General features: G+C 57.9%; 2 protein-coding genes across 3 annotated transcripts; both read right to left on the reverse strand.

Moving 5' to 3' along the window:
* Positions 1 to 968: 968 nt before the first annotated feature.
* MAP4K2 (mitogen-activated protein kinase kinase kinase kinase 2) lies at positions 969 to 13,298 on the reverse strand. Its single transcript, XM_049892400.1, has 32 exons — positions 13,161 to 13,298; positions 12,993 to 13,050; positions 12,685 to 12,775; positions 12,537 to 12,601; positions 12,200 to 12,255; positions 11,835 to 11,882; positions 11,700 to 11,742; positions 11,238 to 11,310; positions 11,029 to 11,160; positions 10,889 to 10,951; positions 10,461 to 10,542; positions 10,261 to 10,368; positions 9,804 to 9,882; positions 9,653 to 9,711; positions 9,019 to 9,062; positions 8,900 to 8,938; positions 8,781 to 8,814; positions 8,577 to 8,682; positions 8,407 to 8,495; positions 8,287 to 8,328; positions 8,126 to 8,210; positions 7,946 to 8,025; positions 7,805 to 7,865; positions 7,591 to 7,708; positions 3,430 to 3,488; positions 3,246 to 3,349; positions 2,987 to 3,164; positions 2,207 to 2,275; positions 1,997 to 2,083; positions 1,691 to 1,761; positions 1,524 to 1,579; positions 969 to 1,424 (listed from the first exon to the last, which is right to left on the reverse strand). Exons 1-32 carry the CDS (start codon positions 13,254 to 13,256, stop codon positions 1,337 to 1,339), a joined length of 2,463 nt encoding a protein of 820 aa, XP_049748357.1. The 5' UTR covers positions 13,257 to 13,298; the 3' UTR covers positions 969 to 1,336.
* A 345-nt stretch (positions 13,299 to 13,643) lies between these two features.
* MEN1 (menin 1) lies at positions 13,644 to 20,502 on the reverse strand. 2 transcript variants are annotated; one of them, XM_049892402.1, is made up of 10 exons: positions 20,422 to 20,502; positions 19,583 to 20,043; positions 18,463 to 18,671; positions 18,128 to 18,256; positions 17,774 to 17,814; positions 17,604 to 17,691; positions 16,681 to 16,817; positions 16,204 to 16,339; positions 15,040 to 15,204; positions 13,644 to 14,835 (listed from the first exon to the last, which is right to left on the reverse strand). In XM_049892402.1, the coding sequence occupies exons 2-10, from the start codon at positions 20,025 to 20,027 to the stop codon at positions 14,353 to 14,355; spliced, it is 1,833 nt and encodes a 610-aa protein (XP_049748359.1). In that variant the 5' UTR covers positions 20,028 to 20,043; positions 20,422 to 20,502; the 3' UTR covers positions 13,644 to 14,352. The 2 variants fall into 2 exon arrangements, with proteins under 2 accessions (XP_049748359.1, XP_049748358.1); XM_049892401.1 differs by having other exon boundaries at positions 20,434 to 20,466.
* Positions 20,503 to 24,190: the final 3,688 nt, after the last annotated feature.

Genomic DNA, 24,190 nt, shown 5'->3' on the forward strand with positions numbered 1-24,190 from the left:
AGGGGCTGCCAGGTGTGAAGAAGTCATTCAGATGCTGGCCTTGGCTAGCAGGAGGGTGATAGGCCAGGGCCTTCCTGCACCTCACAGCCCTGGTCCTGCCTGTGTCCCCAACCTCTGTCAAGGTCAGCCTCTATCCTGCCTCCTTGGCTTCACCTGACCCTTGGCTTGATCCCTGGCTCTGGTTAAGAACAACCTGGTAAGTGCTGGGGTGAGGGGCACCCTGGCCCTGGGGGTATGGAGCCTCCTGAAAGGGAGCCGTGGGACAATGACAATGTAAGCACAAGGTCAGCCATGGGCAGACATGCCCTCCAGATGTAGGCTCAGGAGCTGGTGGGGTCTCCTCACCAGGGGCTGGCCCACATCTTGGCAACGACCCCAGGGCCTGGCACTGAGGGCCCTGGGGAATATCTGTTAAATGGACATAGGCTAATTTTCCCGAGGTCAGACCCAATGATCATGCCCGTTTTTAGCTGTCCCTGGCCTGACACATGCCTGGGCAGCGGACAGAAGCCAGCCCCAGGACTGGAACAGCGACCCCACTTAGTGGTCACTGCAGGGTTGTCTCTCAAGGCCAATAGCCTCCCTTGGCCCACCCACAGGTGACCTGGTGCAGTCCTATCTGGGGCAGGGGGTGCCCTGGATGAAAACCCATTTGTTCAAGGCCTTCCTAAGCCTCTATACCAGCTTCATCCATCCACATCACCCCTTGGGGTCCAAGCCACAAAGGGGCCTCAGCTGCAGAGCCGGGGCTAGATCCTGACTGGGGCGCACCAGAGGACCTGGCCCTGAGATGCCTGCTGGGGCCCCGGCTGCTCCTCGCTGCTGCCTGGCTTCCGAACTCAGGAGACACAGGCACGCACCCACAGCCCTGGGACCCACAGACAGGAGGGAGGGTGTGGGAAGATGAGGCATGAGGCATGGCTCAGCCCCCACCCCCCACAGGGACCAGTGGAGCAAAATCAAACCAGTTTTAATACCAATATAGTTTTCTCTTTTAAATACTTGTTCCCTGGAACAGCATGTAGGGGTAGGCTCTTGGCAGAAAGAGTGGAAAGGGAATGTGGAACAAAATGGAATGGATCGCCCAGGCCCGGCCTGTCTTGTCCCAGACTGCTGCCTTGGGCCACTGGGGACCAAGCTGCCTGGGAGCGGGGCTGTGACAACAGCTTTGTCAGGTCCAGTTATTGCAGAGGTGTGGGGTGGGCTCCCCTCTCCCAGGCCCCAAAATGGCTCTCAGGATTCTTCTGCCCTTTCACCCAGCAGAGCCGGAGGCCCGGGCTGCTCCACGCTGGGAGGCCCCTGGCCTTCGGGTCTTGCAGCTGAGGCCTGGGGCCGCTCAGTAGCTGCTCTGATGGCCCGTGAGAATGTAGAGGTTGCTGTGAGCATCTGGGTTGTCAGTGGGGATGCTCTCGAGGACGATGTCTCTGGAGGGGAGAGAGGACCAGAGGTGAGCAGGTAGGGGACCCCTCGGCCATGACCATCTCCTCTCTGGCCTCAGGGGAGGCTGGGCCTCTATGTCCTACCTATGGGCTCCAAGCACTCGGAAGATCCTCGTCTCATCTGTGATCTCCTGGGTCACCTGGGAAGAAAAGGGACACTGAGGCCACCCTGGCGGGTCCTCTCCTAGGAGGTGGGGACAGGCGGGGGAGCAGCTGGGTGGATGGGCAGCCGGGCCCCTCAACCCACTCACCTCGTTGGTGTCCACGCTGCGACCTTGCATCCCATGGCTCCAGAAGGCCAGCACACTGTCCTGCAGACACACTGGAGGGGTAGGGCCACTGTCAGCCCTACATCCTGCCCTGGGGGGTCAGTCTCTCAGCCACACCCCGGGCCCAAATCTGGGCCACAGAGGCCCTCACTGACTGTGGGTTACCGGGAGGCTCTCAGGAGGAGCTGGGGGACCTGCCTCCTGGTCCAGTTGCCAGCCCAAGGCCCCAGGGCCACACCATGTGCTCTGGGCTGGAGACAATCCCACCCCCACCTCTGATTCACTCACCCACAGTCTCAATGGGGAAGTCAAAGGTCAGCTCAGGTGCCAGTGTGGCTGTGGGCTCACCCTGCAAGTTGACAATCCTCACGCAGCCTGCACAGGGAGAGGGCAGTGGGCCAGAATGGATGGGGGACTCCCTTCTAGGGAGGCCAACCCACACGGCTTCCCACCCCCCGATGCTCTACTGGCCCCAGCCCTGACCTCATGAGCACTCACGTTCAAAACTGACCAGGACTGTGTCCCTGTCCACTTGGATCACCTGCTGGGCCGAGCCTGGGATCCCCTCTGCAAGCAGAAAAGGGGACACAGCCTGGCTGAGCCACCAACCACCTTTGGCCCCCAAGAGAACACGGGGACATGCAATAGCCAGCCTTACAATGGCCCCGTGGGCTCAGATACCTAGTCTCAGGAAACAGTTGCAGAAACTGAGGCAAGAGGGGGAGTCAGGGCCCGGGGCTGCTGGGTAAGGTGAACCAGGCTTCCTGCTTCAGTCACAGCATGACCTCACGCAAGTCGCCTCACCTCTCTGCACAGGGACCCAAGGGTCCCTGTCTGCAGCACAGCAGAGACAACGGCCACCCTGCAGGGCCTTCGTGAGGACTGAGGGTAAAAGCCTGCGTGTGCAGCCCCAGCCAACCTGTCTGCCTTGCCCCTGGTACCTACTACCCACCATGCTTGCTGTGCCCCCCGACTATCCCAGCACCCAGTATCCTGTCTCCTCGCTTGCAATGGGGGCCTCTGTCTGTGCAGCCCCTCCGCAACAACCCAGAGCGGTGCTGCTCAACTCGTCCTTAGCTGCCGAGCCCTTTGGTTCCATGGCATCTTTTGTGGAAGCTCAGCCCAGGCTCATTGAGGTGGGCCCCACTTGGCTGCTGTCAGCCCCAGGGTATCCCTGGAGCCCTAGGCTGGGGGGACCTGCTTTGAGAGTCTGCTAGCTAGCTCTCTCTCTCACACATGCACGCACACACGCACACAGCAGCCTGGGCTCCTGCTCACCAGGCGGGATGAGGATGTCAGGCGTCAGGCCAGCCTCCAGGGGCAGGATGTGGAACAGGACACGGCAGCCAGGCCCCTCAGGGCTCTCAGCCCCCACACACACCTGTGGCAGCTCCTTCCCGTCCAGCACCAGGGGCTCCAGCATCCCTGCTGGGCTGGGCAGGGGGCTGGAGAAGTTCTGGGGGGCAACAAGGGTGCTCAGGCCCCGGCTGCCCCTGCCTGGTGCTCCCTGGGTCCCTCACAGCCGCCCACCCCGCACCTTCAGCAGCAGGAACTTCTGCAGTGGCTCGTACCACTGCAGCAGGAGCAGACTGGCGGGCAGGGCAGCCAGCAGGAAGGTGCTGCCTGTGTAGGGGTTCCGCACTGCAAAGGAAGAGGGCAGTGGGCGCCGTGCTGGCCTGCACCCCACTTCCCTCCCCCAGCCCACCTGGCCCAGCTCTTACCCACGCGACATTGCAGGCAGCCTTTGGTGTCAGGGATCTTGGTGGACAGGGCAAAGCGTCTGCAGAGGGACAACGGGACATGTGTCACGGCGCCATCTGTGGGTGAGGCCTGCAAAGCCCCATGGGGTGGGTTCTATCATCCCTGCCTCACAGGTGAGAGAGACTGAGGCCCAGAGAGGTAAAGTGACCTGCCCAGGTAACACAGCTGGTGAAGTGAATGGGATCTGAAGGCAGTCTCATGGCTCCAGCATCCACCACTACAGCCTGGAGCACCTCCAGAGTCCAAAGGTCTCAATTACAGAATGACCACTAACTCTGTGGGACTTCGGTCAAGTCACTTAGCTTCTCCATGCCTCAGTTTCCTCATCTGTAAAATGGGATAACAGTAGTGCCCACCTGATAGGATTGCTGTGAGGACTGAATGAGCTCATACAGGGGAGGGCTCAGCAGCGCCCAGTACCCTGTGGGCACTCAAAAAGGGCAAGCTTATACCATCCCTGACTAGACCTCTCCATCTATTCTGAGTCTGGAAATCCCGTGTAGATGAAAGCAGGGTATAAATGAAGAAATGAAGGCATGAGGGAGAGCGTGGAGGGGCCAGGACATACACAGGCTCCGCTCTGCAGGCTACAGAGAGTGCTCATGGCCCCATCCCCCCCCCACTCGCCCCATTTCACAGATGGGTGAAGTGGCCCAAGGAGGTCAAATGACTTGCAAGAAGATGGCAAGCAACCTGCCATCTGTTGCCTTGGCTGCAGCTGAGGTCACGTGGGCCCAGTGGCCCGGAGGAAATGGCAAGGGGTGGTCACCAGCAGGATCCCTGCCTTGGCTACTGGTATTCCCCAAGTTCCCAGGAGGCCCTGTGAGCCTGTCTCTTCCTTTGGGGAGTGGGGCTCCATGTCTGGAGCCCTGCCTGCTGCCTCCACCAGGCCCCGCTGAGGAGTCTGCCTCTGGCTGTCCATCCGCCCTCGGCTCTCCCCACGTTCCTCCCACTGTTTTCCCCAAACGGCCTGCAAATGAATCAGAGGCACAGTTCTCGGTGTTTGTTTTTTCTCCCAACAATTCAGAGTCTCCATTCCTAATGTCCAAAGTGGCGGATGCCACAACTCTAATTTTCCAAACACACGCCCAAAGCCACCTGGGGCTCACTGTGGCTCTGGTGGGCCATCTCCTGCAGGTCCTGGGCCAAAGCAGGGCTCGCTGGGGGACTGAGCTCATGAAGCCCGGGTCACAGGCTGCAACTACAGCCCTGGAGGGAGCGCACCCCAGGGCCCAGGGCAGGCAGGCCCTCAATGTCTCCTAGCTGGGACAGTCTCTGGCCTAGCTTCCCCGTCCTCATGGCCTGGTCCACCAGCTTCCATCACCACCCACCTGGCCTTGACAACTTCTAAGCCCACAACTCAGGCCTGGTCTCAGAACTCCAGCCCCACCCAGCCAGCGACCAGGGGACAGCTTCCCTCGTACTAATCGGTGCTCAATGTGACCACACCAGATTCTCACCACCCCCCCGCCCCCGCCCTGCTGACACCTGCTCCACCCTCAGCTGATGACAGCTCCATCCTTCCTGCAGCCTGGGCCAAAACCTTGGAGTCATCCTTGACTCCCCATCCTCTTCCATCCACCACCCATCTGTCAGGAAATCCTGTTGGCTGTCTTCCAAATTAGGTCCAGCATCTGACCACTTTCACCTCCTCCTTGGCTACCCTGGCTGAGCCCCCACCCCCTCCCACCAGGTTCACCGCAATAGCCTCCTACGGGTCCCCCTACTTTCACCCTCACCCCTCAGTATATTCTCCAGCTAAAGTGATCTTGTTAAAACCTAAGACAGCTCACGTCACTTCTCTGCTAAACACCGTGAGGTGGCCCTCAGATCACAAAGTCACAACCAAAGACCACAGGGCAGCCACAAGGCCACATCTCCCTTCAGTCCTTCTGTTCTGGCCAAGCTGGCTCTATGATGTTCCTCCAACAGGCCAGGTGTGCTCCTGCCTCAGGGCCTTTGCACTGGGCGGCCCCTCTGCCCGGATGCCCTCCCCCAGAGATCCACAGGGCTTGTTCTCTCACCTGCTTCAAGTCTTTGCTCAAACAGACCTCCCTGAGCACCCTGTTTAAAACTACAGCCCTCCAGGCCCTCCCCTCTCCCTGCTTCTCTGCCTTCCATAGCATTCCCTCTCTGGGCATCGCCACAGAATTTACTCCTGTTTTGTGTCGACCGTGTTGTGTGTCTTGCCATGAGGAAGTCAGGAGAAGGTAGCGGGGATATTGGGCTCTTTAGCTCATGGATGTACCCACCCCGAACAGTGCCTGGCATGTACTAGGGGCTCAGGAGATATCTGCTGAATGACTAAGTGAGGGACCTTGGACTGCCTCCAGCACCTCATAAAACACTGCGAAGCTGAGCTGCTTCTCTGGAGGTCCCTGATCCCTCCCTCCTTCCCTCCCCCTTGCTCCAATCAGCCACCAAATCCTGTCAATTCCACTTCCTAAATACTGCTCCAGTCCATCCAGTTCTCACCATCCCTCAGCCTAATCCCCTCATCTCTGGTCACGACACGGACATGGGACTCCTTTCCAGATAACTTCTTGTCAACCTCCCCCTAGCTCACCCTTCCCACCATCCACCAGGTGCCTCCTATTCTATCTGTCCAGCATCTCCTCCCTCTGGGTGGGGCTGATGAGCCCCTTCCCCTTCCCCCAGGCTCCAGGAGAGGGCACACGGCCCAGGCCTGGCCACCAGAGCTCCTCACTGGCTGGCCACTGTAACTGGCTCAGGGATGGGCACGGACCTAAGCTAGACCAAATAGAATCGACCCTGGAATATTTGTTGAAATTCCTTGGAAAGAGCAGTTCCAGTTTCACTGGGCCATTTGCTACCGGAACACTGGCCTGGAACTGCAGGTGGCCATCATTTGAGGAGGAAGCCTGCCTGAGAATACAGTTAACAAGAGAAAAAGAGAGCCAAGGGGTGCCATTTAAGTCCTGGATCCAACTGGGCCTGAAGCTAACCTATTCGTGGGCTTTCCAGTTACATGAGCCATTAAGTTCCCTTTTAGCTTAGCCAGTGACCAGAATCACCAGCCACAGAAAGAATCCTGACTGACACGCAAAGTAATCCTTCTACCGTGCTCGCGGTGCCCTCTGTCAGCTGGACAAAGCCTAATCCTCGACCTGGCACCACCGGAAGGGCTCAGCCCCGGTGCAGCTTCGTCTCCACTGCTCCTCCCCCTCCCTCAGCCAAACGCCTTGTAGCTCCCCAGGGGCCCCGCACACATCTGTGCTTGCTGTTCCCTCTGCCCGGAGTGCTGTTCCCTAACTCGTCTGCCGGGAAAACCTTTACGCACTTTCAAAATCCACGAACTCGTCCACCTCTCTGAACTCCTCCCCCCAAGCTCTCCCTCTAGATGGCCTCAGCATTGCTGTTAGCTGCCATCAAGTCGGGCCCTGACTCATGGGGACTTCACGCACAGCAGAACGATCCCCGTGGTCAGCGGTGGATTGCACCTTTATGATCCACAGGGTTCTCAGTGGCTGGTTTTAGGAAGTAGATCGCCAGGCCTTTGTTCCTAGTCTATCGTAGTCAGAAAACTCTGCTGAAACCTGTCTAGCATCATAGCAACACAAGCCTCTACAGACAGACGGGTGGAGGCTGTGCAGAGGTGCACTGGCTGGGGAATAGAACTGGGTCTCCCACATGGAAGAGGAGAACCGTACCACTGAGCCACCACTGCCTAAGCGGCCACAGTTCAGCTCTTAACTGTCTGGTTTTGGGTCTACCTCACCCTCTTTCTTGAAGACAAGGATGCATTCGATTCGTTATAGCTCCGAGCCCAGCAGAAGGCCTGGCGTATAACGGGTACTCAGGAAATGTTTGCCAACCGTCAGATTAAGCCCCTCAACCTATGAAGCGCGGTAGGCGTTCTACAGTTTGCAGGTCCCCTACAGTTTGCAAAGCACCTTCACATCCGCTATCTCCTTTTTTGCCTCCCAACAAGCCTCAGGGGTGGGGGAAGAAGGCTATCAACTGCACTGACAGATGAGAAAACTGAGGCTCAGAGAGATGATGTCACATGTCTGAGATCACAACAGTCCCAGGAACAGATGACGCCACAGTGCCACCCCGGCTCTGGCCCTCTGTCTCCCCAGTCCCCCAGGGGCCCTGACCTGGGGATGATGCGCTGGGTGAGGCGGTTGGTAGGGATGGACAGGGGGACCTGCTGCTGTAGCCGCCGCTGCTCAAACAGGCCTGGGAGGTCATGGGCCCAGATGTGCGTGGATTTTCCTGCAGGGAGGGTGGGAGGAGGCTCGAGAGGGCTGGTGGGCAGGCGCTGTGGAGCCAGGGTGCTGCAGGCCCGCCTCCTCCCGCCCCGATGTCTACCTGACAGTGACAGCAGCACGTTGTTCACGCAGTAGAGCCAGGAGCAGCGGTGTGAAATCAGCTGGAGGGAGAGAGGTCGGTGGATGGGGGTCAGCACCCAGCCCCCGAGCCACCTGCCCTCGCGGCTGCCTGCCACCTCACCTTCTCCAGGGTATCCTCATGCAGTTCATGCAGGTTGAGCGTGTAGATGCCTTCCTCAGCCCCCACCACCAGGAACTGGTCTGCAGGTTTGGGTACGGGTCAGAGATCAGTCATACACCCCACCCCAGCCAGGAGAGTCCCGGCTCCTGCCTCTTCCCTGGCCCCCTGACCCTGGCCTACCCCGGGTGACAGGGTGAATCCAGGTGACAGCTGCATGGATCCGGAGGGGGCAGCCATTGAAGACCTTGGAGAAGCAGGCGCCCATCTGTGGGGGGGCCAGAGCTGGAAAGGGGCATGGGGGGCAGAGGGGCAGGGCTGTGGGCTGTGGGGCAAGTACTTACGTGCACTTTGGGGGTCGGGGGGAGCCCGTGGCAGGATGATCTCTGGGAGGGAGGGAGGGAATCAGGGCCGAGGTGATGCCCCAGCCTCCCCAGCCCCCAGCCCCCCACAGCACTTCTCACCTCAAGATCCGCCTGGTGCTTCATGGTGGCCCAGGTGGTGGGAAGCAGTGGGGGGCTGTCAGGGCCTGGTGGAGCCAGGGGTGGGGTCCCTGCAGGCACAGAACCTCTGTGATGTCCAGCCCTGATGCCACCCTGGAGCTGCCTCCCAGCATTCCCAGTCTGGGGCTCACCGGGAGGGCTGGATAAAGAGTTCTCAGCTGGAGGCTCAGTGGGGGACGGCCCCAGAAACGGGGCCCGCTTGATGGTTCCCATGGCTTCGTCTGGGGAGTCCAGGGCCTGGCAGGAGGGTCAGGGCCAGACTGGCTGTTAGCAGGGGGACCCCAACAGCACTCCCTGAAGCACCCCACCTCGCCCATCTCTGCCTCTCTCTACACCTGGACTTCCAAAGCTGGCCGGATGGTCAGGCTCCTATAGGGGACAAACACGAGAGAAATGAGGCAGGAGGTGTGACGGGCCCAGGCCTGGCTGCCCCCTCCCCCACCTAGCCCCTCACCTCTCCTCCAGGGCCTCCTGGACGGACTGCAGCAGGCTCCTGGGTGGGAGGAGTCAGAGGTCAGCCTTCTCTGCCGCCCCAACCTCCCCTGCCTCCGCCTCCTTCCCTCCCTCACTTACCCACTCAGCTCCTCCTTTCCCAGCAATGTCCACTCCTCCTCCCACTGTGGGGAAACCGAGGCAGAGAGGCCAGGGGAGGGGCAGAGAGACAGAGAGTCACTGTGAGAGAGCAATCAAAAGATTGTGGGAGAGAGAGAAGACAGACAGAGAGAAGGAAAGTGAAACGACAGTGGGCAGGAGACTGTGAGACAGTAAGAGACAGAGACCAAGAGATTGCGAAAGACAAAGACAGAGACAGCGATGAAGAGGCACAGAGACAGTGAGAGAGCAAGTGATAGAGAGATTAAGAGACTGTGGGAGCAAAGAGAGATACCAAGAGTGAGAGACAGTGACTCAAAGATGCAGCAATAAGGCAGAGAGAAACGTGGCTGAATGTGCGGGGGCGGGGGGTGGTCTTCAGGGTATGAGAGATCCCCTTTTTAGAAAGGCATGGTCATCTTGCCACCTCCCAGCTGGCTGTCCAGAAGGGGTTGGTGCAGGAAAGAACCCTCAGCACCCAGAACCCAGGAGGGACAGGCCTGCTTGGGACAGCTCCCTCAATTCGAGAGGCCCCACCTCCTTTGGAGCCCCTCGCCTCCGCCCCCCTGTTCCTGACCCCATCCCACCCCTACGTGCCACCCTTCCAACCCCTCACCGGCTCATTTAGTGGGTCTGTTTCCTTCCTGCGGGGGGCACCAAATTTCACCTGGTGAACTGGGGGGGCCCAAGGTAAAGGAGTTAGGGGCCAGGGTCTCAGTGTCGGCCCCCTCCACCAAACCCGCACACACCCCACCCCCCAGGCTCACACTGGATCTCCGAGGGGGTCCTCTCAGCCGGCCCATGCTGCCCCCGGGAGTGAATGGTGTCAGGAAACATGTCATAAGTCTAAGAAAGAGCAGAAATAGTGGCCATGTAGCCAGCCTAGTAAGTTCTCACAACAACCCTCTCAGATGATCATGAAGTAAAATGCAACCCTCACTTTAGAGGTGGGAAAACAGGCACAGAGAGGTCAAGACACTTGCCAAAGATCACACAGAAAGCAAGAAGACACCTTAGCTGGTGTTACGGGCAGGGCAAGGCCCAAAGGCAGGAACCTGTCAGACCCAGCTCTGGCTGAGGAAAGGGTCTCAGGCTGAGTTCCACTGTCTGAAGAGGGGGTTCTTGTGCTGGAACAGACAAGCTGAAGGGACCTTGCCCTATGTCACCTTGGGCTCCTTCCAACCAGGCCAGCCAAGACCCATTTCCCCAGTTCCCCTCACCTACCTCCAGGTCACAGTCTTCAGGGGAGGGGCTTTCCAGGTGGGGGTCATTGGCCTTGTCCAACAGCTGAGTGAGGAGGGCCCGAGGGAGCTGCTGGGTTGTGAATGGGTGCTGGAGGGTTGAGGGGGCCAATCAGGTTGGCTGCTGGTCTCGGGGCCCACTTCTGAGCAGCAAGCCCCCCTGCCCTGCCCCTTGCCTCCCACCTGCAGAAGCCGCTCTGCTGTCGGCCTCTTCTTGGGGTTCTTTGTCAGTGCCAACTTGAGGAAATGGTGGAAATTCTGAGTCCTAGTGGGCACAAGAGACCCCATCCCCAGAGCCAGGTGAGTCCTCAAGCAGGGCATCCTGCCAGCGGTCCCAGCCACCAGCAGGAGCCAGCAGGGCCCGCCCAGGAAGGAGCCAGCCTGAGGCCGAGGGCCCCTGCCTGAGCAACAACTGCTGTTGTGACACAGCCACCCCTCTGTTATCACCAGGCAGTCTTCTTTCCTGCCCACGCCAAGTCTTCACTTGGTGGTCTGTGGAGGCCAGAGAGGGCAGGGCTCTCGCAGTGTACCCTGGGAATTGGCAGAAGGCTCTTCCTCTCCAGGAGGCCTGGCTAAAAAGGGGGTCCCAGGAGGGGGCAGGGGGCCCTCACCATCGAGTCTTGTCTCTCAGCTTGGGCGGCTGGAAGCTGCTCTTGGACATGAGCATCAGGGCCCTGTGGAAGATGCGAGGTCAGAAGTCAAGGGTCATCAGCAGGGCCAGGGGTAGGCAAGGGGCTTTTGCTGGGCTGACCTCATGGGATGCAGATGGAAGAGTGGGGGCTGCAGCTCGCCCAGCTCAATAGCGGTGATGCCCAGGGCCCAGACGTCACACAGCTCGTTGTAGCCACCTTTGCGCTCCACGGCCGCCACCTCCGGGGCCATCCTAGACGCAGGGTCACAGATGGGATGACTGGGTACCCCATTTGTGGCCCCCGCCCCCTACCCAGGGTACAGCCTCACCAGTATGGAGTCCCAATGAAAGACCTCCTCTTAGCCACAGATGCTGTCAGCTCGCCTGACACCCCAAAGTCAGCTGCAGGGAGAAACGGCAACTCTCATCCACCCTCCGGCTTCCACTACACCCAAGGTGCAGGGTCAGGATGCACCTGGTGGGGCTCAGACAGCAGACCGTCCAGGTCCAGCCACAGCTGCCACAGGCCCGAGGTAAGACCACGTTCCCCCTGGGAGGGGTCACCAGCCCTCACCCTGACCGAGCACCTGGTCCTGCATCAGACATTGTACAGACCCAACCTGAATCAACTTATAGCAGGAATGGAACACTGTTCCATGTTCTAAGCGGGGAAACTGAGGCACAAGGCAGAAAAGCAGCTTGCCCAAGGACACCCGGAACCTGAATTAGGGATCTAAGATTTCAGGAGCATCCACAGAACCCTCACCCTGATTTCGTCCCCAGGTACTGACCCAGCTTGACGTCTCCCTGGAGGGTGAGGAGAAGGTTGGCTCCCTGTGGGAATGGAGAAGAGCGAATCCTGTCTGGTGCCCCTAGAGGAAGGATCCTTCTCTTCCTTCCCACAATGCCCTTGGCCAGACCCCTACCTTGATGTCTCTGTGGATCTTCCCCTGAGAATGCAAGTGGTGCAATCCCTGGGGACAAAGAGGAGCCCCTGAGAGCAGGCCTACTCTAAAACCATCCCACCTGTCCTGAACCTCCTCTTAGGACTGGGGCCCCCCACCCAAGCTGCTTCCTCCTCCCCTCTCCCCAAACAGGAAGTGACTGAGTTGAGAGGGAAATGGGCTGCTTCCTGCAACAGGGCTGGGGCCCCTACCCCCCAGGACCCACAGCCCCTCAGGCCAGCCCTGCTTGGAGCACCCCCCCTCCACACACACACACTGGCCAGCTGGGCTCCCTGCCCACAGCTCCTGGGGACTAGGGGATGGGGATGCTCTGTGGGCCCAGCTACCTTCAAGGCCTCTCGGCAGACACAGGCAATCTGCCGTTCCTCCAGGGGCCCGGTGGCTGAAATGGAAGGGGTAAGGGCTGGAAAGGGGGCTGGGGGACATGCCAATCCTCCCAGACCACCCCGTGTAGGGGAAAGCAGGCAGTGCTGGGTCAAAGGAATGTTGGCCACATCTCCTCCCTGCACAGTCTGGGACAGCATTTCTCTCAAGGTCACACAGCAAGTCAGGGGAGGCGAGGGGCCCAAGTCCACGGCCTGGGCTCTCTCCTGCTGCCCCATCCTGGGCCTGGGGGAAGGTTGTGGCCCTCTGGGACTGGAGTCTCGGAGTCCTGGGCCTCACCATGGTAAATCTCCTGCAGGGACCCCCCTCCACAGAACTCCATGCAGATCCACAGACGGTCATTCCTGGGGGGACACAGAGCTGGGGTGGGCACATAGCAGGGTCACATGTGGACTGCCTGGGGGGTGTGAAGAGGGAGCAGCCTCACCTGAGGTAGCTGCCAATGTAGGCCACCACATTGGGGTGGCGGCACTCACGCAGGATGGTGATTTCCTGCTGGAGGGAGCTGATGTCGTCCCCTGGGGAGCACAGGGCATCATGGGATGGGGCAGCAGAGAGGTTGCCCTGACTCAGTGCCCACATCTGCAAAATGGACACAGAGTGCCTCCCTCTGGGCCAGACAGGTGCCAGGCGACAGCACCTGCTGGGGGGCTCGGAGTGTCAACCCTCGGCCCCTCACCCGCGCCCCGGCGCTGCCCTCGCTGCCGCGCAGAGGCCTTGACCCCGGGCCCTCACCTGGATCTAGCTTGACTATCTTCACGGCGGCTAGTTCGGACGTGGCCGTGTCGCGGGCCTGCAGGGGCGGAGGGGCGCAGCGGGGTGAGGGGGGGCGGGGCTGGGGGCCGGCGCCCTGGCGGGGCGCCGAGCCCGCACCCTCCTCCCCGCCGCCCGCCGCCGGCGCACCTTGTAGACGTCGCCATAGGTCCCGGCTCCCACGCGCTGCAGCAGCTCGAAGCGGTCGCGCGGATCCTGCAGCGACACGTCCCGCAGCAGCGCCATGGCCCGGCGCCGGGCGGGCCGGCGGGCGGGCGGCGCGAGCTGCGGAGCCGGCGCGGGGCTGCGCGGGGCGGGGCGGGGCGGGCGGCGGCCGGGGCAGGCGGCGGGGCTCGGGGCCGGGGGCGGGGCCCGGCCACCGGGGGCGGGGCCAGCTGGGGATGCCCCGCCGCCCGGCCGGGAGGTGGCGCCCGTGGGGCCGGCCCCCGGCGGCCAGGGGAAGTCCCGAGGCCGGGGGCGGAGCCCAGGGCGCCGAGGTCCTGCGGCAGCGGCGGCGGCTCCCCGCGCTCTACAGGTGGCGCGTCCGGAGCAGAGGGCGGAGAACGGGGAGTCCCACACCCGGCCGCCCGCCCGTCCCCGATTCCCCAGAGGACACACAGACCTTTTTTTTTTTTTTTTACAAAATGTATTTCTTTCTTGGAACTGAAAAATAAATCTATGTACAAAACAGGAAGAGATCAGGCTCCCCTCACCCACTCCCAACCCCTGCAGATTTCCTCCGAGGTCCCCCGAGACGGGCTGGAATTCGGGGAGGCTCGAAGGGCGCTCGTGCTCTGACCCGGGGCCAGTTTGGTCAGGAAAGGGGCGGAGCTTCGGGTCCCAGACGGTTCGCTAGGGAGGGGAAGACACTAGATTTCCAAGTTCTGGAAGCGGGACAAGATGTTTATGGACCGGGGCTTGGACTCCCAAGGGATATAATGCTCAAGTGCGGAAATGAGCTCCTAGATCGAACTGAGAGGCGTCCTTGGTTCCCCGGCTGGTGGACCCCAGGTGCTGGGACCCACTCTGAGCTACACCACGGGCCTAGTGTTAGTCCTTGCTTCCGAGGTGGGGCTTGAGTTTCTAGGGGCTGGTGGTGGGGGCCTGAGGTGGTGTTTCCAGCAGCAGGCTGGGATTCTGGGGTACCAGACCTATATCCCTAGGGCAGAAGCAGAGCCCTCAGTTCTGAGCTGGGGGCAACAGAGTTGGGAGTATGGGGTCAGAGTCTGAAGCCTGGGGTCAAGAACAGGTGGGGCCTGGTTTGGGCCTAGGCCCCCTGGGGTGGGGGTGGCACCTCGACCCAGAGGGAGAGGGCCTGGATCCGGGCTGCAGTCCTGGTGGTTCAGAGGCCCTTGCGCTGCCGCTTGAGGAAAGACAGTGTGTAATCGCTGGGCGTGGATACCTTCTGCTTCTTCATCTGCACCTGCGATTGCGCTGTGAGCTGCAGCTTGATGGCGCTCGAGTTGATCTTGGTGGCCACCAGCAGCTCCTTCATGCCCTTCATTTTCTCGCTCTGAAACGTGAGCACCGGGCCCTCCGGTGGCGGTGACGCAGCAGGCACAGGTGCCGGGCCCGCGCTGCCTCCCTCAGGGCCACGGGCAGTACCCGGGCTGGTCGCTGGGGGCCTCCGGGGCGGTCCTGGCACCGCACCCTGCCCAGCGCCTGGGCCCTTGTCCAGCGCCAGCTTTTTGGGCGGCGGCGGCTCCTCAGGCTTGGACTCCCGCCGCGGACCGCGTCGCCGGCCTTCCCGGGCCTCCTCGCCCCAGGGCTCCTCAGCCTCTGCTGCCTCAGCCTCCCGACTCACAATGCGCACCTTCTGCCGCACCTGGGCCAAGAGGCGGGGCAAGCTGAGGGGCGGGCTGCAGGCCAGTGTCCAGGACTCCAGGCCCCAGCAGCCACCATCCTGTCTTGGGTCTCAGTCTCATCTGTACCCAGAGGATGGGCCATAAAAGTTTTGACTCCCTAGCGACCTCCAGCACCACTTGTTGTCCCCAGCCCCCCTGAAAACATCCAATGCAGGGCCCCTCACCTGTCCCTCAAAACGGCCAAGGGACTGCACGAGGAAGGTGGCCCAGCCGACGTGCAGCACCGGCGTGGGGCTGCCCTCCTCCCATTTGCAGATGCCATCGTAGAAGCGCAGCAGGTGGGCGAAGCACTCAGGGTCCTGGAGGGCAGAACCCTGGCTCTGGGTGCCCTGGGTGAGATAAAGGGAGGGCACAGGTTGGAGTCTTAGGCAGAGAGCCCTGGCTCCAGAAAAGGTGAGCACAGGTGCAGAGCATTCTTAGAACCTCTGGGTGGCACAAACGGTTTGCGCTCAACTACTAACTGAAAGGTTGGTGGTTCATACCCACCCAGTAGTGCCTTAGAAGAAAGGCCTGGCGAAGGATTTCTGTAAAGAGTATAGTCAAAAAAACTCTAGGAGCAGTTCTACTCTGTAACACATAGAGTCACCACGACTCAGAATTGGCAATGGGTTTCCTTGGCAAAACCGGTCATTAGCCAAGACTACCTCTCACGTACTTTAGACATGTTATCAGGGAAGATCAGTCCCTCGAGAGGGATATCATGCTTGGTAAAGTAGACGGTCAGTGAAAAAGAAAAAGACCCTCAACAAGATGGACTGACACAGTGGCTGCAACAATGGGCTCAAGCACAATGATTGCGAGGGTGGCGCAGGACCGGGCAGTGTTTCCTTCTGTGGTACACAGGGTTGCTATGAGTAGGAACTGAGTTGACAGCACTTAATGACAACAGCCGGGACTGAGAAGTGGGCACCATCCCCGATCTCCAACGAACCCCCAGTCTGAACGAGGGGCCCTGGCCACAAGAGGGGTAGGTCTCGACCCCATTTATCTGAAGCTACACGGTAAACCAAAACACCAAATCCACTGCCATCAAGTCAATTTCAACTTATAACAACCCTATAGGACAGAGTGGAACTACCCCATAGAGTTTCTAAAGAGCACCTGGTGGATTCCAACTGCTGACCTTTTGGTTAGCAGCCATGGCTCTTAATCACAATGCCACCAGGGTTTCCCCCTAAAAAAAGGGTAAGAGCCCCTCAAAACACCCTCAGCCTCCTCACACTCAGGTCTAGGACCTCAGCCACAGCGTAACCAAGGCAGCTTTCCTCATCTGCATGTCCTGGGACTGGGAGATCAGGTGTCTTCCGATGGCTGGCCTGGCCACTCACCTGCGCCTGCTCCCCTGGCCGCTCCTCGCCTGCCTCCAGCAGGGTGGCTGCCTCCTTCAGCAGGTTGGGGATGACGTCATTGGCTACTTCAAAGAACTCCTTGTAGATCTCCTCATCTTCACGGCAGTAGTTGTAGCTGCGAGAGCAGTAGGGCACTGTGGGGTGTTGGCCATGGTGAGTAGCCCCAGGGTCCAGGGGAGTGGTTGGGGTCATCACTCCTAGAGGACTGTCTGTCAGCCCAGACCGAGAGTGGGGGTGGTCAGACCAGGGGAGGAGTCCCGCTGCCGGCTGAGGGTGGCTGGAGATGGGGAGGACAGGCGAAGGCAGGGGAAGCCCAAGGCCCTTATCAGGGGTCCTCCCCCCAGGTAATGGTGGCCTTGGAGGCCCAGGGACTGGATGGAATTTGGGAGACAGGCTTCACTCTTGGATGAGGTGGGGCAGGAAGGGAGGACTGGGGGCCCTCGTGGGGGTCCTCACTCCTGGATGACAGTGGCTGTGTCGGCCCAGGCCTGCAGAGCTTCACGCACATTGCGGTTGCGACAGTGATAGCCAGCCAGATACATATAGGGGTAGATGTGCTCATCCCGGTAGTAGGTCTTGGCTGAGGCAATGCCCTGGGGGGGTGGGCAGTGGGGCCTCAGGGGAGCAGCCCTCAGCTGCTCCAGCGGCACCCATGCCCCATTGGGTCACACCCAGAGGGAGCAACAGGAGATCCCGGAGTCCCAACCTCTGATCCCACCTGCGCTGCCTGCCAGCCCCTCTATCAGGTATTTTTCATCTGGGTCTAGAACATGGCTGCTGAGACCTGGGCTGGCCTGTGGGGGGTGGGCCGCTCACTCCCACCAAGGCCTAGGGTGGGGGAGGAGCACACCCTCCCAGCTCTGGGCATGTCCCCTTCCCAGGCTTTCCCACACACCTGTCCTACACGAACATGAACCCTTCCAAGCCCAGACCACCATCCCTCCTGCCCCCACCCCTTCTTCCTCAATGCTCCCACCACATTTGATCTCTGTTACACTCTAGGGAGGACCCTGAGAGACCACAGGAAAAGCAAGGCTGATGTATCCACACCAGGCCCTGCCACTCACAGGCTGAGGAGCCCAGGACACAAGGTTATCTATCCCATCTCTTGGACATCCTGGACCGCACTGATGATAAAGCCTCCTGCAGCCCCCGCCTTCCAGAGCCAGGACTACCTGAGCAGGGGGTCATGTCTCCACCCCCTGTAACCAGTGCTGAGCGAGGCACACAGCAGACACTCACAAAATGGGGAGTATATGAGTGCTGCCCCCAACACACAAAGTTCTGCCCTGCTTGCCCTCCCCCGCTAGTTCCCAGGAAGAAGGGGGCCCCAGCCACTGCTTGAGGCCTCCCCTCTGCACCCTCCAGAGATGCCCCACCTTATGGTAGAGAGTGAGTGGGTCCGGCCGGCCAGGAGTAGGCTCCAGTTCCTCCAGATCTGCCAGGTTCCCCAGTGCCATGGGGTATCTAGGAGAATGTTGTTGAGCCCAGGCCGCCCCCTAACCCCTCAGCCCTCTGAGGCCCAGCCTCGCCCCTTCCCATTGCTGACCTTTCCAGGTGTCCCAGGTCATAGAGCAGCCACAGCAGTTTCTAGGGGCCAAAGGAGAGAGGTGTGAGCCGGGGGTTCTCAGCCCATCAGGCAGAGGTGATGTCCAGCACCTGCAGGGACCTCCTGCCAGGTGGGAAGGGCCAGAACTGAGGAACCAGTCCTTCACTGGAGTCAAAGCCCATTCACATGTCAATTCCACCCTTGCAAGAGCCTGGGAAAGGCCAGGCCAGGGATTATTAACCCATTTTACAGAGGAGGAAGTTGTGGCTCAGGGGGGAAAAGTGTCCCTGCTCAGGGTGCCACAGCAAGTCAGCAGCCTGGCCTAGCCCTCTCTGGCCCTGAGGCAGCCCTCACCTGCTGCAGCTGCAGCAGCTCCAGTGAGTCAGTGTGTAGATCAATGGAAGGGTTGATGGCGCACACCATAAATGCCACCTCCATCTTGCGGTCACAGCGCATGTATGATCCTTTCAGGTACAGCCAGCTCTTGGTAGGGGATAAGACAAGATGTCTCATGATGGCCCACCCAGCCTGTGCCTGCTCCAGGGAATGACAGCCAGGGAAGGGGCCCGCCTGCCTTCTCTTCCTGACATATGAGGGAAGCGACGGGAAGAAGGGTGGCCCAAGAAAGCAGAGTCTCTTGGCTGGCTCGGGCTAGCAGTGTGAATGGGGCAAGGGAGGGGATGTGATACCCGCTCGGCCACACCCGCGTTGACTGTCTGGCCCCTGCGATCCTCGTTGCCCTTGCCATGCCAGGTGACCTCAGCTGTCTGCTCCCCGTTAGGCCCAAACACAACCCAGGCATGGTCCTCAGACAGGGCCAGGTGGACATCCCGGAGACCCAGGGCCTGGCAGGCCCCCACCACAGCAAAGGCCACACCGGAGCTGTCCAGTTTGGTGCCTGTGGGAGGGAAAAGTCACGAAATTGAGTCCTCTCTGACTTGGGCAGAAGGAGGCCAGGTAGTGCTGGGTCATGCTCTCTCCCACCCCACCATGAAGCCTATGCCCGAATTCAACCACTCCTGCCCATCATTCCTCTATCCCATCCCTCTATGTGTTCAAAGCTTCTCCCTCCTCCTTTCCACCCCTCCTCCCAGCAAAAGACCTTCCTGGATCTTCTCTAGCTCAACCTAGTCTTTGACCTTGTCCCTTCCCTTTTTCCACAACCGTATTATATATTTCTGTTTACTTAAGGGTTTTCTCATTGTATTGCACTTCTTAGATGATAATAGGGATGGCACAAACAGGACACTCTGACCAACACTCTCCTCACACACCCCACGGCAGATGCTCCTAATTTATCTGCACTCTTTTCCTGCTAGGCTCTTGCTGAACATGGCAATCCAGGACCTGACGGCCAATTGACTTTGCAAGCCCTAAGCTTCCTGAGGTTAAGCCCCTGGTCTGTTCACTTCTAAACATTTTTATACATATTATTGGATTTAACTTTCTCAAATGTAGCCTTATTTTGTCTCTTCACCCTCAAATCTGTTGGCGCTCTGTGTGCCTCAGTCTGGGCTGCAGACTCCGGTGGCTGCTCAATGGCAGGGAGGGGAGGTGCTGAGGGGGGCAGAGGGTGGGTTACTGGATTTAGAGTTTCGGTCCTGCCATTTTCACTGTGTGATTTTGGCACATCCCTTTCCTCTCTGGGCTTCAGTTTCCTCAACTGCAAAGGCAAGGCGGGGGGAGGGGGAGAAGTAACACCTGCCCCACCTCACAAGGTTTACAGGCTCAAAAGGGCTCTGTAAACCCTACAGTGCTGGGAAGAGGTGGGCCAGGATTCCCGCCCCTTGCCACCGGCCGGGCTCCAACCTGTGATGAAGCTGAAGAGGGACTGGATGTGGGCCCGGTCCTTGAAGTAGGAACGGCTGAGGCTGTTCCAGATGACATCGGAGACCTTCTTCACCAGCTCACGGCTGGAGACACCCCCCTCCCGGGGGTAGAGGGACAGGTCGACGGCACCGCGGATTTGGGCAGTGAAGCGGGCATACAGGGCAGCGATGATGGATAGGTCAGCTACGGGGAAGTAGGTGAGGCCGCCAGGGGGGTCGGGCGCAGGGCTTGGCTGGAAGGTGAGCTCAGGCACGTTGGTGGGGATGACCCGGTTGACAGCCAGAAAATGCTCCACGAAGCCCAGTACCAAGGACAGGAGCACCAGGTCTGGCTCCTCCCGGCCCAGCTCAGCAGCGAAGAGCCGCACTACGTCGTCGATGGAGCGCAGCGGAAAGAGCGTCTTCTGAGCGGCCTTCAGGCCCATGGCGGCGGGCAGCGGCCTGCGGGCGAGCCCGGGGAAGGAGCTCAGGTGGGCACGGCCGGGAGGCCCCCTCCCAGGCTCGACTGAGGTCTCCCCTACCCTGCACACACACCTGTTCCCTGCTTCCCCGCCCCCTTCACCCTCTGCGCACCTGCTCCCGCTTTTTGCTGGCGAGGCCCCCTCAGCCGAGGCTGTAGGGCCTCCTCGTCCCCCACAGCCCCGGTACCCCGGCCCCGATGGGGGTGAGCCCCAAGGACCCCGCCGGGGCTCCCAATAGCCGCCCCGCCCCCTCCCTTGAACCCTGCTCCCCGACCCCTTTGAGTCCGTCCGAAGGGCGCCCCCAAGCCAACCCCCTCAGACCCCGAGAAGAGTCCTGGCCTCCGTCCCCCGCGCCCACCTCCGCGCTTACATCCCACACAAGGCACCGCGGCGCCCGCGGCCTGGAGCCTGCTGGGAAATGGAGTCCCGCACCTTGGGCCGCGCGGCTTGCCGGGAAGTGAAGTCCTGGACCCGCTCTCGCCCGTGCCGAGCCTTGAAATGGTTGCCGGCCCGGCCAGTCCTCAGTGACTTATGGGAGTTGTAGTCCTTCTGCTCCGGGCGCCGCAGAGGAGGTAAGGGATAGAGGCAGCGCCCCCTTCCTGAGGTCCTCAGGGATTGGTCATTCCAGTTTACGGGGAATCAGGTAGGAAGGGGAGCGCGGTGCATCCTGGGAGATGTAGTCCGGGTGGCAATCAGGCACGCTTCTGAGGCCACCAAGCTTCTGTAAATTGTTATCAAGTGTTAGCAAGATGTAAAGAGAACGTGCACTGTCAGACACTGCTGGAGTGTAAATGTGTTCAGCCGTTTTAGTTGGATTCGTCCCCAATTCTGCCCATGAGAAAATATAACACACGTGCAAAGAGGAACATCTAAACGACCACTGTGGTTATTTGTTAGAGGGTAAAAGCTAAAAAGAGTGAAGGAGCCTGTGCATTCTCAAATGGATCTCCAGAGCATATTGTTAAGAGAGAGAGAGAAAAAAGCTGTAGAACAATATTGTGATATGATAGCATTTATATTAAAAACATTTTAAGGCCTCAAAACAAAACCGACTGGATTTGCTCACAGATTGGATGTGGAGTGTGAGAAGGGGGATCAAGGATGGCTCCAAGGTGCCTGTATGCTCTGCCTCTTCTGTACTTATTATGGATAAACTGTCCATACTCCCTCCACTTGTGCAGAAGTTTGGTTTTGAGCATGTCGGGTTTGGGTTAGACCTTCCAGTGGAGATACTAGTCCAGACACCAGAGTCCAGAGTACAGGGAAGAGGCTTGGGCTAGAGATATAAATTTAGGACTCATCAGTATATAGATTTAAAGTAGAAGATTGGATGGGATGCCCAAGGACTGAATTCTGGGGCACCCTTTCATGTAAGGAGCCCTGGTGGCACAATGGATAAAGCACTCAGCTGCTTACCAGTAGATGGGTGGTTCAAACTCACTAGCTGCTCTGAGGGAGAAAGATGTGGCAGTCTACTTTTGTAAATATTTACAGCTTTGGAAACCCTATGGGGCACTTCTACTCTGTCATCTAGAGTTGCTATGAGTTGGAATTGACTAAATGGCAATGGGTTCCCTTGTGTACAGGTTGGGGAGACCAGGAAGAATCAGCACAGGAGTCTGAGAAGGAGAGGCCAGAGAGCTAGAAGGAAAAACAGACAAGCATGGTGACCTAAAGAGGAATGTTTGTCACAGCTGAGGCATGATCGAGGGTGTCAGATGCTGCTGAAAGGTCGAGCCAGTTGAAGACAAGAACTGACCAGTAGATTTAGCTCTATGGAAATCCCCAGTGGCCTTACTACAGTTTAGGAGAAAAGCCTGATGGACTTGGGCATAAGAAACATGGAAGAAAAAAAACTGGAGGCAGTGATATTAGACAACTCGTTCAAGAAGCTTTGTTGCAAAGGGAAGGAGAGAAATATGATGGCAGCTGCAGTGGGGCAGAAAGTCAAGAGAAGGTCATGTTGTTGTTGTTGAATAGGAGACATTTGCTGGAGTGATGGCCTTGAATGGGAGAGAGGGAATGGGAGTTCCCAGTGGAGGTTTGGTCTTTGCTGAGAGTGTAAACAGTTTATCCATAATAACTGGTGCAAAGGAGTATACACAGCCCATGGGATGGATGCTTCAGTTTTTTTCAATGAAATAGGAAGCCTGGTCATCATCTCTTCTCCAGATGTCACCTTCTCAGTGAGGTTGCCCCAGACCTGGCCATTGTACTTAGAATCACACCTTCCACCCCAAAAGAATTCCCAACACCTCTCACGCTGCTCTGCTTTTCTTCTAAGGCATGAATGCCTTCTAACACAGGGTTTCTCAACCTCAGCATTGTTGACATTTGTCCGGTGCTATGCGTAGATTCTGACTCACAGTGAACCCCGTATATCAGAGTAGAGCTGTGCTCCACATGGTTTCCAGTGGCTGATTTTTCAGATGTAGATTGCCAGACCTTTCTTCCAAGGTACCTCTGGATGGACTTGAACCTCCAACATTTCAGTTAGCAGCCAAGTGCATTAGCTGTTTGTACTCCCCAGGGACTCCAATTGACATTAAAAAAAAAAAAAAGAAAGAAAAAACCACACCCATTGCTGTAGAGTTGATTCATACTTATAGCAACTCTATAGCACAGAATAGAACTGCCCCATAGGATTTCCAAGGAGCGGCTGGGGGATTCGAACTGCAGCCAAGCTCTTAACCTCTGCACCATCAGGGCTGACTAATTCTTTGTTGTGGGGGGCTCTCCTGTGCATTGTGGGATATTTAGCAGCATCCCTAGCTTCCATGCACTAGAGATAACAACCACCCCCCCCACCACTTCGTGACAATCAAAAATGTCTCCAGACCTTGTCAAATGTTCCCTGGAGGACAAAACAAGAACCAACATCTTTGCATATAATTTATTTATTTATTTATTTATTCTTTATCTTTTGGCACCAAAATATAAGCTCTACAAGGGCAGGGAGTTTGTTTATATTGTTACTTGATGTATCCCATGTGCCAGTATCCTTTTGCCATACCTATTCAAGCTGTATGCTGAGCAAATAATCCGAGAAGCTGGACTATATGAAGAAGAATGGGGCATCAGAATTGGAGGAAGACTCTAACAACTTGCGTTATGCAGACGACACAACCTTGCTTGCTGAAAGTGAAGAGGACTTGAAGCACTAACTGAAGAAGATCAAAGAACACAACCTTCAGTATGGATTATACCTCAACATAAAGAAAACAAAAATCCTCACAACTGGACCAATAAGCAACATCCTGATAAATGGGGAAAAGATTGAAGTTATCAAGGGTTTCATTTTACCTGGATCCACAATCAACAACCCAATCAACAACTGTGGAAGCAGCAGCCGAGAAATCAAATCAAAAGACTCATTGTATTGAGCAAATTGGCTGCAAAACACCTCTTAAAGTGTTAAAAAGCAAAGATGTCACTTTGAGCACTAGGGTGAGCCTGCTTCAAGTCATAGCATTTTCAGTCATCTCATATGCATGCGAAAGCCAGATGATGAATAAGGAAGACCAAAGAAGAATTGATGCCTTTGAATTATGGTGTTGTTGAAGAATATTCATTATACCATGGACTAACAGAAGAACGAACAAACCTGTCTTGGAAGAAGTACAGCGGGAATGTTCCTTAGAAGCAAGGATGGCGAGACTTTGTCTCAAGTACTTTGGACATGTTATCAGGAAGCCCCAGTCCCTGGAGAAGGACGTCATGCTTGGTAAAAGAGGGTCACTGAAAAAGAGGAAGACCCTCAACAAGATGGATTGACACAGTGGCTACAACAATGGGGCTCAAACATACCAACAGCTTTGAGGATGGCACAGGACCAGGCAGTGTTTTGTTCTGTAGTACACAGGGTTGCTATGAGTCGGAACCGACTCGATGACATGTGCTGAATAACAGGCATATAACAAGTGTTCACCAAATATTTACTGAATAAATAAATACATTTATGCAAAGGAGTGATTATAATGATCGTCTGTGGAACTGAGCCTAGGTAGGGAGGACGCAAGGACGCAAGAGGGGTGGGTGACAGCAAAAATGTGGTAGAATCAGTAGTCCCAGTTGAGTCAAAAGTTTATTGGAGTTAGGGTGTGAGAGAAAGCTGGAAAGATAGGAGT

The sequence above is a fragment of the Elephas maximus genome, chromosome 7 (genome assembly GCF_024166365.1).
Source record: "Elephas maximus indicus isolate mEleMax1 chromosome 7, mEleMax1 primary haplotype, whole genome shotgun sequence".
Lineage (NCBI taxonomy): Eukaryota > Metazoa > Chordata > Mammalia > Proboscidea > Elephantidae > Elephas > Elephas maximus.

Coding starts and splice junctions, on each gene's coding strand:
- MAP4K2 (XM_049892400.1), bottom strand. CDS start 13,256: ATGGCGCTGCTGCGGGACGTGTCGCTGCAGGATCCGCGCGACCGCTTC. Junction 2,276..2,986: donor TGACATCCTCATCCCGCCTG/GTGAGCAGGAGC, acceptor TTCTGCTTGCAG/AGGGGATCCCAGGCTCGGCC. Junction 2,084..2,206: donor AGTCCTGGTCAGTTTTGAAC/GTGAGTGCTCAT, acceptor CTCCCTGTGCAG/GCTGCGTGAGGATTGTCAAC.
- MEN1 (XM_049892401.1), bottom strand. Junction 16,340..16,680: donor ACAGCCACTGTCATCCAGGA/GTGAGGACCCCC, acceptor CTGCTCTCGCAG/CTACAACTACTGCCGTGAAG. Junction 15,205..16,203: donor GGCCAGGGGAGCAGGCGCAG/GTGAGTGGCCAG, acceptor TATCTCACCCAG/GGCACCCAGAGCCAGGGTTC.